Below are 14519 nucleotides of genomic sequence, written 5' to 3' on the forward strand. Positions count from 1 at the left end.
ATCTGTCTATAATAGACAGGTATCCACACTATACATCCTTAATCTAATCAAAGTTCAATTATAAATGGATACAAATGTCTAAATATTTGAGAAAAAGCAGCACAATTATGACAAAAAAAGATTAATATGTGACCCCGTCTGTAAAAACCATACTAAAGTCTCAGAATAAAATTCTGAGATGATGAAAATCAAAGTCTTATTTTAGCCATTAATTTCATTATGATTTTAATCTTTGACATGACCTTGTTCAATCAATATTAAAGATATGAACAAAAATACATTTTGACACACAATTTTTGATAAGACAGGCACATTTATTTTGTTGGCAGCCAGCAATCATAGTATGTAGCCTATTTAAAGGAAAACACCACCGTTTTTCAATATTTTGCTATGTTCTTGCCTCAACTTGGATGAATTGGTGCATCCCTATCTTTTTTCGGTGCGTGCACTTTTAATCTTTGTACAGCGCTTCTTGAATGTGTTGGCATTTGGCCTAGCCCCATTCATTCCTATGGCTCCAAAGAAAAAGTTTTATTTTGTGCCACCATACTTACTCGTGTAACTTCTCATGTAAAAGTCTTTAAATAGGAAAAACATGGAAGTGTTTGGTGTATTATAAATTCATCCCTGTTTGGAGCCATAGAAATGAATGGGGCTAGGCTAAATGCTAACACATTTAAGAAGCGCTGTACAAAGATTTAAAGTGCACACATTGAAAAAAGATGGTATGTATTAATTTGTCTAAGTTGAGGTAAGAACATAGTCAAATATTGAAAACGGTGGTGTTTCCCTTTAAAACAATGGCAAGAATTACGCTAACGTTACCGGTTTTCATATTGTTATTGCTGAGGGGTTAGTTGTAACACAGCGTTACAATTAACCCCGCTGGTTGAAAATATTTTTAGGCCTTCCAAAAAAGTTGCTAAGAGCTGCAGACATCTTTTAAAATGATGTTATGTTTTAGTCAACAAGACACTATTTAAGATGACACATTGGTTTTGGTATCATACACACCCAACTCAGAAACTGAAAAAAATGATGAACATGATGAAAAAATTTACTTAAAATGCCACCAAAACAGTCTTTCATCAATAACTCTTATAAATTTCCATAAATTTGTGGGAGACCGTTGCTCAACCCTGTGCAACAATGTAAACGGTCCGTGTTACAACTAACCCCCGCGTTAGTTTTTGCCCCGTGCACCCCTACTGGTATATTCTTTTTTTATACCACAGGGCTTTTTTCACAGGTATGCATTATTTTTTGATAAACGCACACTTGACCTGTCAAATGTTTTAAAATAAACACCAGAGCAATGTATGTGGTAACCATGGTATAGGTGTAATATTTGACTCCGGTCCTTTGAAAATAATGCAGACTCGCAGTGTTCCTTATGTATTGTGTTTTAAACCATTTTATTTTGTCCACCTTTGCAGCTGTAGATCAACTTTCAAGCCTGATTATGTCTTCTGGCTGTGATGGCTTGTCTAAATCGGACGCACCTAGACTTCCCCCAGAGGACAAAAGCAGTATGGACAAAACTCAGGTTGTGGCTCAAGACAGCCCTTCATCAGAAACATCAAATGCAGAACAGATATCAGTAATGCCTGTCACTAACATTGATGATATCATACATGAACTAAATTCAGCTGAAAACAAAGAGACAGATCAAAATGTTGACTTAAATGAAAATACAGGAGAAAGCAGTACAGTGGAGGAAATAAAGACATCAACTGCAACACCATCAAATCTGAATCTTGTGGATTTCACAGCGCTTGATGTGGGAAACGACACATGCAATTTTCCTCTAGGAAAGACATTTTTAAATAGCTACTCAAGGAACTTTAGTAATTTAGAAGATGACATTGTACCTGTAGGGAAAGAACAGGGAGAGAAACCAAGTATGTATAGTCTATTGCAGGACAGTGACTCTGAGAGCGAATCTGCCACTGACAGTGCCGTCAAAGCAGACAAGCCTCAAGGTCACTGTGAAGATCCTCAAGACACTGATGAGGAAGAGGTTGAGCTCTGTTTCAGTACTGTCAATCAGCCTGCATTTAGCCAATCAGATGGCAGCTCTCTTCTGCATGGAAACAGTATTACAGATAGCAAAAATATTGATCAGACCCTCATCAATACTGATCTCCACAACCCACCTTCACTTCCCATACAGGATAAAGATTCCATTACAGGTGACGCACTTTTAAATGGAGATACTGGACACTTTCCTACACAGCAGGAGGAGGTAATGTGTGTTTCTCCACGAACTTCAACAAGCAATGCTGATGTAAAATGTGAAACTACTTCAGAACCTGTCAAAATCTGCCAGACGCCAATAAGTGTTACACAGAGCGACCGACATGTCACACCAAGGAGTCAGGAAAGGACGGCCAAGCTGCACTCTCCCATCACAGAGAAACCGAGCACTGTGCACGTGCCGCCGAGGTCAACTGTGTCGGAGCCCAAGGCATCAAATTATACCAGTGGCAAGATCTCCAATACACAATCTACACAAGACAAGGAGAGAGAAAAAGTTGACACTAAATCATCACCGAGTAAATCCACCACTCACAACGCCAGGCCGTTAGGAAGCAAATCCCCAAATGACAACCCCGTCTCACCCCTGCTGAGGAATAAGCTCAAACTTGATGATAAAAAGTCAAACACTTCTTCTAAACTGAAGGGTCTGACAATTAAGAGTAAATGCAAAGAGCAAGAACAGTCGGTTGCTAGATCGACCAGGATGGAAAGCCTAGTACATAAAAAAGCTCTCAACTCTCCGAGTCAGTCTCCTAAACTTAGCACCAGAAAACATTTACAGATAGGTAGTCCAAAATCGAGCAGATCCTCTGAGAAGATTAGAGTTTCTTGTAAAACTGACCAAAGTCAAGCAAATGTGTCCAGTGTTTTAAAAGCAAATCCTATTGGCGCTGGCCATGAAAAACTCAAACCTGACCAAAAGGAGCAAGACTCAAAACCCGAGGTCACTGTCAATACCACACAAAGAACTTTTATTGAAGTAAGACTTTCAACTTCTTCATCGTCCACACCTGTCCTAGCACACAAGGAAGTTCATCGTGCAAGCCCTGCAACTTTAAATCCAGTCGAGAGGGAGGAATCAAATTCCGAACCTTCTCTTGGAGTCTTCTTAGAATCAACCAATACCTTAAATTGTCCTTTGCAGCAAAATGGTACTATTAAAACAAGTGAAGCTGCTGAGAAAGTGTATTGCAATGGTCAGGATGAAAACCCCCTCAGAAACTCAAATAATAAGGATGCTGTTTCGAGTCTCAAGGTTAGCACGTCCAAACTCTACCTAAGAGGACTAGAACGGAGAAGCTATTCTACAGACCCTGGTGGAAGTCTAGACCCAAACCCTTTTTCAGTTCGACAAAGAATCCAGTCTTTTGAGAATCTGGCCAGCTTTGATGGCTCTGTGGTAAGGTGCATAGACGTCCCGTGCTATGCCATTAATTCCAAGCCACCTCTCAATCGGAGGCTGTCTGGGTACATCGTAAACAGCCAGTCCAGCGACAGCCGTTCACTAAGGAGGAGTTTTAGCTCTTGTGTGCACAGTTTAAGCTCGGCTTCATCTCAGATGCCCCAGCTACAAAATTCTTCCTCTAACCATGAATCGGCTCCTTCAAACGGAGGGGCGGAGCCGGTTATGAAGGAGAAAGCAAGAAACTGCACTTCTCACAACCAATCCACAGTACACACACCACCAGTGCTACGTTCCCGCAATGCCCGTGCCCATGGAGGCCTGTCACGCTCCAGACTGAGAGAGATTAGAGCGTTAAGCATGCCTGAACTGGACAAGCTGTGTACCGAGGACTTTTCCAGTGACCCTGAAAAAGTGACCTTTAAGACTGAGCTGGAGATTCATCCTCGTAGGCCTCCAGACCAAGTTTTATACAACACGCAGTGCATGGTTGTGACCAGGGTGAGCGGTGTTGACACTGGGGCTTTTGGTTCGGACAGCAATGTGGAGCAACATGAAAACCATGTCACAGGACTCACATGCTGGTCTATAAGGTGAGAAAATGTCTTTATTGTAAATGTGCGATGTTACACTTTAAAAATCATTTGGTTTTAGCGTAACGGCTGGGTAAATATAAGAGAGAGAACACGCTGGGCTAAATTGAACCATCAAGGTGGGCTGTTAATTTTAACCCAGCAAATTTTTTTTTAACCCAAAGAATGGTTTTATTTTTATTTAAAGGAAATCACCACCATTTTTCAATATTTGACTATGTTTTTATCTCAGCTTAGACAAATTAATAGATACCTTTCTTTTTTCAATGCGTGCACTTAATCTTTGTACAGTGCATCGTGAATGTGTTAGCATTTAGCCTAGCCCCATTCATTCCTTAGGATACAAACAGGAATGAATTTAAAAGCCACCAAACACTTCAATGTTTTCCCTATTTAAAGACTGTTACATGAGTAGTTACACGAGTAAGTATGGTTGCACAGAATAAAACGTGGCAATCTTTTAAGCGGATAAAAAATGAGAACTATATTGTATGGTGGAAGAGCACTTCGACCTCGGAGCGCAGTAACATCATCACTCCTGACTACTCCCCCTCACGCTCAAACTTCCATCAATATTACTGTGCCTGAGGTCGAAGTCCTGCAACGTAAGCTGGACGATAAGCAACTTTTTAGCTGGAAACAAGATGTTCACAAATGTATTTGGAGCTGCTTAAGGAATTTATGCTACGGTTAAAAACTTTATTTTTAATTATCAGAATTATTTGCTTAGGTTTTTATATGCGATATATAGTAAAAACAACCTGATCTCACGAATTTACGTGTGGTAGTCACAGAATTTTTTGCTCATTTTTCCGTGGAATTCTCATGGATGTCAACATTTTTCTGTGGCCCTGCCACAGACTTTCTTTTCCGTGGCATTCTCACGTAATGGTCGACCGATTTGTCGGATTTTTGGCATATTTAAAAAAATCGGCTTTGGCCGATTTAGCTGCAAAATTAGGCCGATTAATAGGCAGGCGCATCTGCGGGGCACCTAAGCGTTGTTGTAGAACTCGTGACGCTGCCTCTTGCTGCAAGCAGCTTGCTCCCGTCCCGTGTGTGTGTGCAGCCGTGCCTTGTTCACAAACAGCTTTAGTAAACGATGGCGGGATCGCACGAATTAAGCAGCCAGTACAACAGCGCGACAGGTTTATGTCCGTGCAAAGATTAGGCTCATTTCATGTGATTAATGAGTGATGATGATTTTTGTTTGCGTGACAGAGAGAGCAGAGCCGCGCGCGCACGCTTTCTGTCTTTAAACTGTCTCCCTGCTTTTTATTACTCAAAACAAAACTCGATGGCGAAAGGTCGGAGACCAAATCATATCCATCGAGGAAATGTTTTTCGTGTTGTTACAGTAACACTTTGTTTACAGTTTTGCGCTGCTCAGCCTGGATTAGAACACAACACGTCTGATTCTCGAACTGACTCCTTTGAACAGCCCAGATCATAACACGAGATCTCGCGAATTCAGGTATGATCACGCGATATTGTCATGGCCCCGCCCTGCGGAGCTGTCCGGCATCCGTCAAAAATAGAAGCTCTGCGTGTTTGTTCCGGAGGGCTGCGGATGGCCGGAGCTGTGACGGATTCAGAACGCAGTCAGTGGTAATCCACACATTGACTTGAATGGAAACCGATTGATTCCGCCGCCGTTCCGCAGCAGATTCGCAGCCGTTGCGCAGTCGGTGGAAATCCGGGGTAAACTCACAAGACGTCACTGTCAGCACAATCAGTCACTTATAGCGCCTCAGAAATGAGAATGTAAATGTGTTAAGAAAGATTTGCCCTAAATAACAGTCTCAATTAAAAACAGTTTACTATGTTAACTTTATGATGAATAAATATTTTATCAGGTCTACCAAATAAGGATTTTATCCTACAAAGCAATAAAAGCCATGGTAAAAAACTGATCAAAGATGATGACAGAAGAGTGTCAGGTAATATCTGTGTCTGATAAATGCATGGTGCAGAGGAGGTTGTAAAACTCTTCAGAAAGACCAGTCTTAATTTTTTAAAATACTTTGACTTAAATAGTGACATTTTTACATTTAAAATATCTGCTAATGATGAGAACATTTTGATTATTATGTACATATAGAAAATCGGCCAAACATATCGGCCATCGGCGGCCCTGATTTCTAAACATCAACATCGGCATTGGCCAGAGAAAAAGCCACGTATTGGTTACTGAAGTGTTTTGTCCTATTTTCTTACCATTGTCGCTTAGGTTTAGGGTTAGATTTACATAAAAAATGACATCCTTACCCAAACTTAACTCTAACCCCAACGGCAGGCGACAATTGTTTAAAGTTTAGAAAATATAAAAGAATAAATCAGAAAAAATAGTATAAACCAATACTAAGTGCCATACTAACGCAAATACTAATTCTAACCCTAAACCGAAGCGACAACGGTTTGAAAATAGGAAAAAGCAGTTGAGTAACCAATCCGTGAGAAAGCCACAGAAAAATTTGCATAAAATTCTGTGACTATCCCACGGAACTTTGTGAGATCATGTTGCGTAAAAATCATATATTTAGACAAAAATGTCAGATTTTTATTAAAGGTGACGTTTTCAACATAAACAATAAAGGGTAACCAACGTATTTACGATCCTGTGGGCATAACAAACAAGCTATCCGCTAATGACCATAGCGGTGCATGTAGTAACGTTTTATGACATGCACTCTAAACTCGTCTGGGTTATTTTTAACCCAATGCTGGGTAAATATTGGCCAGAACACATGTTGGTTTATAAATAAACCTATGCCAGGTGTTGTTGTTAACTCATTGAAACAACCCAGCATAGGTAAATTTATTAACCAACATGTGTTCTGTCCTATATTTACCCAGCATTGGGTTAAAAATAACCCAGGAGAATTTAAAGTGTTTGTAAACTGGACTGTTGTCACACATATTGCTTTTTCTGGTGAACAGTAATGGTTTTATGGATAAATATATTATTACCAACCTTGTTTATCCTCATAAATCTGTCTGTGTAAAAAACGCTGCCTCTTCACACCTGAAGTGAATTCAAACAGCACCAAGAGTTAATTTGACCGAGCATTTGGGTTGATGGGCTGCGGGTAGGGGTGCATTCATGCAACTGTCGGTGAAAACTACCCAAGTTAAAAAAAATGTAACACATTTCCTGGTTTAGGCAATATTTCAGTTGATATCTGTGTTATGTCTCTCTATGACAGTTTGAAAGATCTTAAATCTTCTCCATTGGACCAAAATAAGGTGCAAGATGTTCTGGCTTCCCTCACAACTAAAGTGGATGTGACGACTCTCATACAGGAGACAGATGCTCTCTCAGAGGTAGTTTGTTAGATTTTGGTGTTCAAATGATCAAATGACTATCTGCAATTCTACTCTCAAAGTTTTTTTAGATGGATAAGATATGCACAAATCAGTTTTGTTTCCCCTTATTAATATTTTTAATAACAAAGTGTCACTCAGCTTTGTTATTACAGATGAAGCGCTCTTAACAGAAATAATTTTTATGAGCTCTATTTATAGCTTTATATATTATCTTTTTTTAACTAGGTAAAATTAGAATAGCTGCAATTATTGTTATCTAAAAAAATGTATCACATCTTTCGCTAATATTTTGTGTCTAGGCTAAAGAAGACATTTACTTTGTTATCTTAACCAAAGAGACTGGTTCTGGATTGGGTTTCAGCATCGCTGGAGGAGTAGATCTGGAACAGAAATCTATCACTGTAAGTGTTTTTTGTATTTGTAAAAAATGTAGTCTTTTTAAATGATTGTTTAAAATGTTTTTTGTATTAAATGATGCATTGTCACCCCCTTGTGGTACTCAAAGTAATGACTTTCCTCTTAAACAAACAGAAAAGTTTGAGAATTAGTAAAGCATAGAGTTTTTTAGCTACGATTATTAAACAATTACTGTACCTTTAGTTAGACTGACAGGTTCAGTGTCTGTTTTGACAGGTCCATCGGGTGTTTACTCGAGGGGTGGCGGGAGTGGAAGGTACCATTAACAGAGGAGATGGGGTTCTGTCAATAAATGGAACCAGCATGAGTGGGATTACTCACGGAGAGGCGCTGTCCTGCCTTCATCAGACCAGACTGCCTAGACAGGCATTAGTGGTCATACAGAAGGGCAAAGATACTGAACCAATATCATCTAGACCAGAACTTCCCGTTCAGACTCAAGTCCACCCTTCCCCTGGACACAGAGACAGTTTCAGGGGGGAAAAAACTAGTAAGTATCAAGAGATTTGGGACACACAAGTGCCTTTAAAGGGGCCATGGCACAAGACTTTTTTAAGATGTCAAATTAATCTTTGGTGTTCCCAGAGCACAAATTTGAAGTTTTAGCTCAAAACACCATATAAATAATTTATTATAGCATGTTTAAATTGCCACTTTGTAGGTGTGTGCAAAAATGTGCTGTTTTGGGTGTGTCCTTTAAAATGCAAATGAGCTGATGAAGTGCAAACACTGATCACAATGATGGTGGTTTGTTGCAATTAAAACTCAATTGTGCTTTTCTCTGCACTAAATGGCAGTGCTGTGGTTGGATAGTGCAGATTAAGGGGCGATATTATTATAATAAGAGCTCCTTATGACATCATAAGGAGAGGCAAATTTCAACGACCTATTTTTTCATGTGCTTGCAGAGAATGGTTTACCAATACTAAGTTACTGGGTTGATCTTTTTCACATTTTCTAGGTTGATAGAAGCACTGGGGACCCAATCATAGCACTTAAACATGGAAAAAGTCTGACTTTCATGCCATGGCCCCTTTAATGTAGAAAAAAAGAAATAAATAATTATTTCTGGCCTCACTATGCCAGTAATAATAGATCAACATCATGATACACCCAAAAAATGATCAGCATTACCCTGCTGACTACACAAGACATGATAGATCAAATGGATCCTACAGTATGCCACCCGACCATCCTACACCAAAAAAAAAACTATCAACAAAATGGGATATTATATTCAGCTGAAATGATAGATCCAACTATAGCTATGCCAGAAATGTTAGATCAAAACTTCAGATCCAGTTCTTGCACTAGGTCTCACTGCATCTCTCTTGTCCCCTCATATACTAGGTTTTGCTCTAGGTCTCACTATGTCGTAAATTGACTTTGTCTATTACTCAAAGATAGTTAACTCTGTTGTGACTTGGGGGGGGGGTGTAATGTTATTTTCATGCATTCTGACTTATTAACTCAGTTTAAGAGTTGGTTTCCTCATGCTAAACACAAGTCTCAAAAAAGCAGTTGGACGTGTTAAAGAGTATTTCTGTGCCGAATGCACTTCGCAGGTTAACGCGCATTATGTAGTAATATTACTTTACTGAAGTAGTAACGAGTAAAGTAATGCATTATAAATGTATTAATGTACACATTAATATTTGAGTTACTTTTTTTAAAAAGTAATGCGAGTTATTTTTCAATTTATTTAATTCAATTTAAAAATAAAATAATGTACTGAATTAAAACATTGAACATATTAAGCCTCATAAGCCCCTATTTTCCTGTGTACCTTAGCGTTCCTTGTGGGTAAAAAGACCCCAGAAATTAAAAGAGTGATTACAAAAAATATATGCATTTTTAAGGATACAAATAATAAATCATTTTTGTTTTGTTTACTTCCCATCTTTACATTAATGCTGTGTTTTGGGAGATATGAAGTACTTTTATACATGTTTACCCTACAATTCCTCAACTAAACTATTAGCTTACCTGTAAAATATCAAATTTTTATGAAAAATTCACATACATTTTGAACTAAATTTCCTTTAAATTGTTTTCAGATATTGATCTAGATGTTATTTGTTAGATTTGGCCATTTGGTGTTTAGAAAAAAAACATAAAAGTTAATTACTGTTTAGGAAATAAATCATTTCGACCAGCAGAGGCCCATAGAAACCCATTCATTTTACTGGATGTGGCCAACTGCTCAACATCAATACTTTAGTGAAACATTTTGTGAATTTATGTTCATTAAAACATTAGAAAGGACATTAAAAATAGATATTATTTCAAATAGTAGAATTGTTTGTAGTTTTTGATGCATTTTGAAATGTCTGTTGTTACAAAATGCCACAGAAATATGAATGAATGTAAGTGTGTTTGTGTGTGTATGTGTGTGTATGTGACTGTCTGTGTGTGTGTGTGTGTGTGTGTGTGTGTGTGTGTGTGCGTATTTGTGACTTTGTGACTATAACTGTTTGTTTCTGTCTTTATGTGTGTGTAAGTTTTACTGTGTCTTTGTGTGTGTAAGAGTCTGTGTTTGTGCGTTTGTGTCTGTGTGTGTGTCTGTGCTTGTGCACGCACCTGTGTGAGCATTTTACATCTTTGTTTTGCATCTGTGGCTGTTTTTTGCCAAATTCTGTAAAAAATGCTCTCTTTGGCAGTCATACCTTTGTGTGTTTGTGTGTGTCTGTTTGTGTGTGATTGAGCATGTCTTTTCTATATTGCATTTGTGCTCTAGTACCAGGCCTACCTTCCTGTTTTAAAATTTTCAGATTTATTCTGGATGCATTTATATATATATTTTTTTGATAAATAAAAAGAAAAAATATATTTTTTTTTTCGCATTTCCCATTCATTTCAATTGGGGTCATTTTTACCCCCAAAGGGCCTCTTTTGGTAAAATTGTTTTACACCTCTTTAGAATGACCGAATCAAGCCCAGTTTTTGTTATATGAATCTTGACGGATAATCTGGAAAAGTCACAAAATCTTATTCCACTGAGATGAAGGGAACCATGTTTTTAAACTAAAGAAAAGTGGCTTGGGGCTAAGATTGACCCCAAGGGACTTATTAGGGTTAATGTAGAATTACGCACTCTGTGCGCCTGAGCGGGAACAGTTTGACTCAGAAACGGAGATGGCAGGCCAGAGCTTGACATTTTTGCGATCATAAAAAACCCTGCAAGACTTGAAAGAGATCAAGCCTCAGCCAAATAAGAAAAAGTAACGCAAACGTAACGTAAGCATTACTTTCCATGGAAAGTAACTAAGTAACGCAATTAGTTACTTTTTTGGGAAGTAACTTATTTTATATTGTTATGCATTACTTTTAAAAGTAACTTTTCCCAACACTGGCAATGAGAAGCTACTGTAGCTGCCACAGGACCGACATGTCATCGCCTAAGGGTGCACTCACACTATCCAAATCAAACCACACTCGGGTGCGTTTGACACCCAAAGCCTGGTTCTTTGACTAGTGTGATCGCTCTGTACCGCACCCGGGCGCGGATTGGTTAATCGGCGTGGAAGGTGCAGTGTGATCGCTAATCGCCCCAGAGCGCATTTCAAAAGGAGAGACATCAATTGCCCGACCACTCACCTTTACCTGCTTTCTTAAAAACCTTCTGATGCGCGCAGCAGGGTTACGTGAATGTCCGAGCTGCACACGTGACAGACCAACTAAGCAATATGATGGCATGTGAGAGGCCTGTGTGTCATCGCGCACCAAACGACTCCGAATATAAAACACAGACTTACGATGGGCTCCAGTGTTAAGAGAACGCTTTACTTCCTGCTTTATTTAAAACAATCACATCCTAATGACGAAAGCACACCCGGGCTCAGATTGATAAAAGTACAGTGTGAGTGGGGGAGTAGGGAGGGGGGACAATCGTGCTGTGGCATGGTTTGGATAGCATGAGTGCAAAGTGAAAAATTACATAAGAGCTAACGATTAACACTTTGTTATCTGCAAGTGATTTTCTGTCATGTTTTTAGTTTGCACAGTTGTTGAGACCAGTGAGTGTAAACAGTTTTTGCACACATCCGCATAACGTCAAGTTAGACAGCTTTTGTAGTCGGTACACACCTGGCAAAAACCACTGGTTATTATTATCAATAATTAACTTTTCTTGAGTGTATAATTGATTGATGTCCAATTTATTTTTATTTTTATCGTTAACTAGCTGTTGTGTGTATTGTAGGTGTAGAGGTAGGACCTGATGGGGCTTTAAGTGTGGAATTACAGAAGACTGCAGCCGGCCTAGGGTTCAGTCTAGACGGAGGCAAAGCATCTGTCCGTGGAGATCGACCTCTTTACATCAAACGCCTTTTTCGTGGTGAGTTCCCTATGGTTAAACGTTTCTTTAAAAAAAAGTCCACCGGGGTAATAAAAAAAAGAAGAGAAAGCTTAGTCCAGCTCTGTGCACAGTTGTAATCTGTACAATCCCTCTGTATGTGTTTATTAAAGGACAAGTTCGCTATTTTACAAATAAAGCCCTGTTTTTAGATTGTTTATGATGAAATAGAACAGTTTTGACTGAAATTTGGAGATATGATGCTGGCCCGAGAATTTTGTATCACCTCCCACCTCTACAATGGCTGCATAGGTGCACTGGAACAATCCTTCTTAAAATGCATTAAACTTTCGTTTACAAAGACGTGAAACTCACAGAGTGGTCAGGGGTGTTCACTGATATACTCACACAAAAATCGCTGCAAAAGATGCTTTCCAACAGGTGTTTTACAATTCGTTGTAAACTTGTGGACCTATTTTTCCAAACGCCTCGCACCCGTATATTCTTCCGCTGAGAGCTTGAATAATAAACACTCCAGCCCAGTTGGTGGCGATAATCCACCTTTGCCAATTGCAAGAATACTAACAAAGTTCCCGGCGGCGGAGTAATACCGTACCTCACAGCACATCTAATACAAGTCAATGGAGTTGGACAAAAACTACAATAAAACTTGTTGGAAAGCATCTTTTGCAGCGATTTATGTGTGAGCATATCAGTGAACACCCCTGACCACTCTGTGAGTTTCACGTCTCTGTAAATGAAAGTTTAATGCATTTTAAGAAGGATTGTTCCTGTGCACCTATACAGCCATTCTAGAGGTGGGGGCTGATACAACAAACACCCGAAAATTCTCGGGACAGCATCATATGTCCAAATTTCAGTCAAAACCGTTCTATTTCATCATAAACAATCTGAAAACAGGGCTTTAAGTGTAAAATACCAAACTTGTCCTTTAAGGTATCACGTGAATGTGCATGCTGAAAAAGTGCAGTGGAAATCTCAGATCAAATGTTCTCTCTGTCAACAACAGGAGGAGCCGCTGAGCAGTCTCGGGTTGTCGATGTTGGAGATGAACTTCTAGCCATCAATGGCAGGTCTTTACAAGGCCTCATGCACTACGATGCTTGGAATATCATTAAAATGGTCTCTGAAGGCCCTGTCCAGTTAGTCATCAGAAAACCCAGGACTTCTGTATGATATCTGATGTATCCACACCCATTGCACATATGTGATGAAGGTGCCAAACTGTGGTAGATTTGTATTGTACTGTACATATTGAGACTTTGCATTGCTTTTTATATGTGTTTCTTATTACTTTATGATGAAGAATTTGTTGCACATTGTTTTTTTATAAACTAAGGCTTCTGCAGTTGTGCAGTATGCTTATATATGTGGGGTAATGGTTTTTCTTTGACTTTTTGAAGACATTTATTGTAAAAAATGATAAATCGCTGCATCCCGTGTAATTTAATTTAATTGTGAAAATAGTTTTTTATGCAGCAGTTATTCTACAGCCTCTGATTATATGGTGATAATGTAAACCACTTAAAAGTGTCTTGCCTTTGCCTGACCTGATGAATTCGTGTTTTAAACAATATAGATATCAAACTGTGTGTAAATCAGAATTTGTTTTTGTTTGATCTGGTTTGGATTTAGATCTTTTCTCTGTATTTTATTGTTTCTCTTCAATTACTTTGTTTGTTTTATTTCCTTTAGGTGAAGTGTATAATTTCACAACATCAAAAACATTCATGTAACTTCATTGGTTGGGCCATTGGTCTGACAACCAGGTACTTTCACCCCAGTCGTAGAGCCAGAGCCACAATTTTTACACTCACCTTTAAATACTTGAAATCAATCGGGTTATTAGCATTTAAATTACTTGGTTACACAGTGAAGAGAGCGTTTTCACCATATAGTAGCACATTTTTAATTAGACTGACATTATTATTGACATTTAAAACATTCACAGATGTGTTTGGTCTGCATATTTTTACAGCTGTGAATCATTTGCCATGTTTACTCACATCTGAGCGAGTCCTCTCCTTGTAAGATATACTGTATCAGTGCTGTTATTATGTTGTACTTGATTCTTCTGTAAATATTGCAGTTCCCACTGAAATACTGTAATTTAATTCAGCTCTGTATTAAGCACAAGTGTATTAACTATTGTGTATATGAAATAAGCAATCATGGATATTTCTATTGTCTTTCAGACATTCTGCCATTGTGAATAAAGACATCAAATATTTTGTATAGGAGATTCAGTTTCAGTAATGCACTAGTTTTGAGGTTTATTTATTATTTTTAATGTATATTAATTGGCCTGTCATTCCCTTTATATGCTATATAAAGTATCAGTTTATCTACTTAATGCACTTAATTTGGGGCATAATAGATTGTAGTGGTGCTAAACACACATTTTCAAAAATGGAACATATTAGGA

General features: G+C 38.5%; 1 protein-coding gene across 4 annotated transcripts in view; it reads left to right on the top strand.

The window, feature by feature from the left end:
* Positions 1 to 14247, top strand: part of pdzd2 (PDZ domain containing 2) — a 112100-nt gene extending 97853 nt beyond the window's left edge. For all 4 annotated transcript variants that reach the window (XM_055199935.2, XM_055199938.2, XM_055199936.2 and 1 more), the window contains 6 exons: positions 1437 to 4035; positions 7242 to 7359; positions 7662 to 7763; positions 7996 to 8269; positions 11981 to 12115; positions 13104 to 14247. In XM_055199935.2, the coding sequence (XP_055055910.2) occupies positions 1437 to 4035; positions 7242 to 7359; positions 7662 to 7763; positions 7996 to 8269; positions 11981 to 12115; positions 13104 to 13270 (3395 nt within the window). In that variant the 3' untranslated portion in view covers positions 13271 to 14247. The remainder of the gene's footprint in view (positions 1 to 1436; positions 4036 to 7241; positions 7360 to 7661; positions 7764 to 7995; positions 8270 to 11980; positions 12116 to 13103) is intronic.
* The last annotated feature ends 272 nt before the right edge of the window (positions 14248 to 14519 follow it).

This window comes from Misgurnus anguillicaudatus, chromosome 22 (assembly GCF_027580225.2).
Source record: "Misgurnus anguillicaudatus chromosome 22, ASM2758022v2, whole genome shotgun sequence".
NCBI classification, from domain to species: domain Eukaryota; kingdom Metazoa; phylum Chordata; class Actinopteri; order Cypriniformes; family Cobitidae; genus Misgurnus; species Misgurnus anguillicaudatus.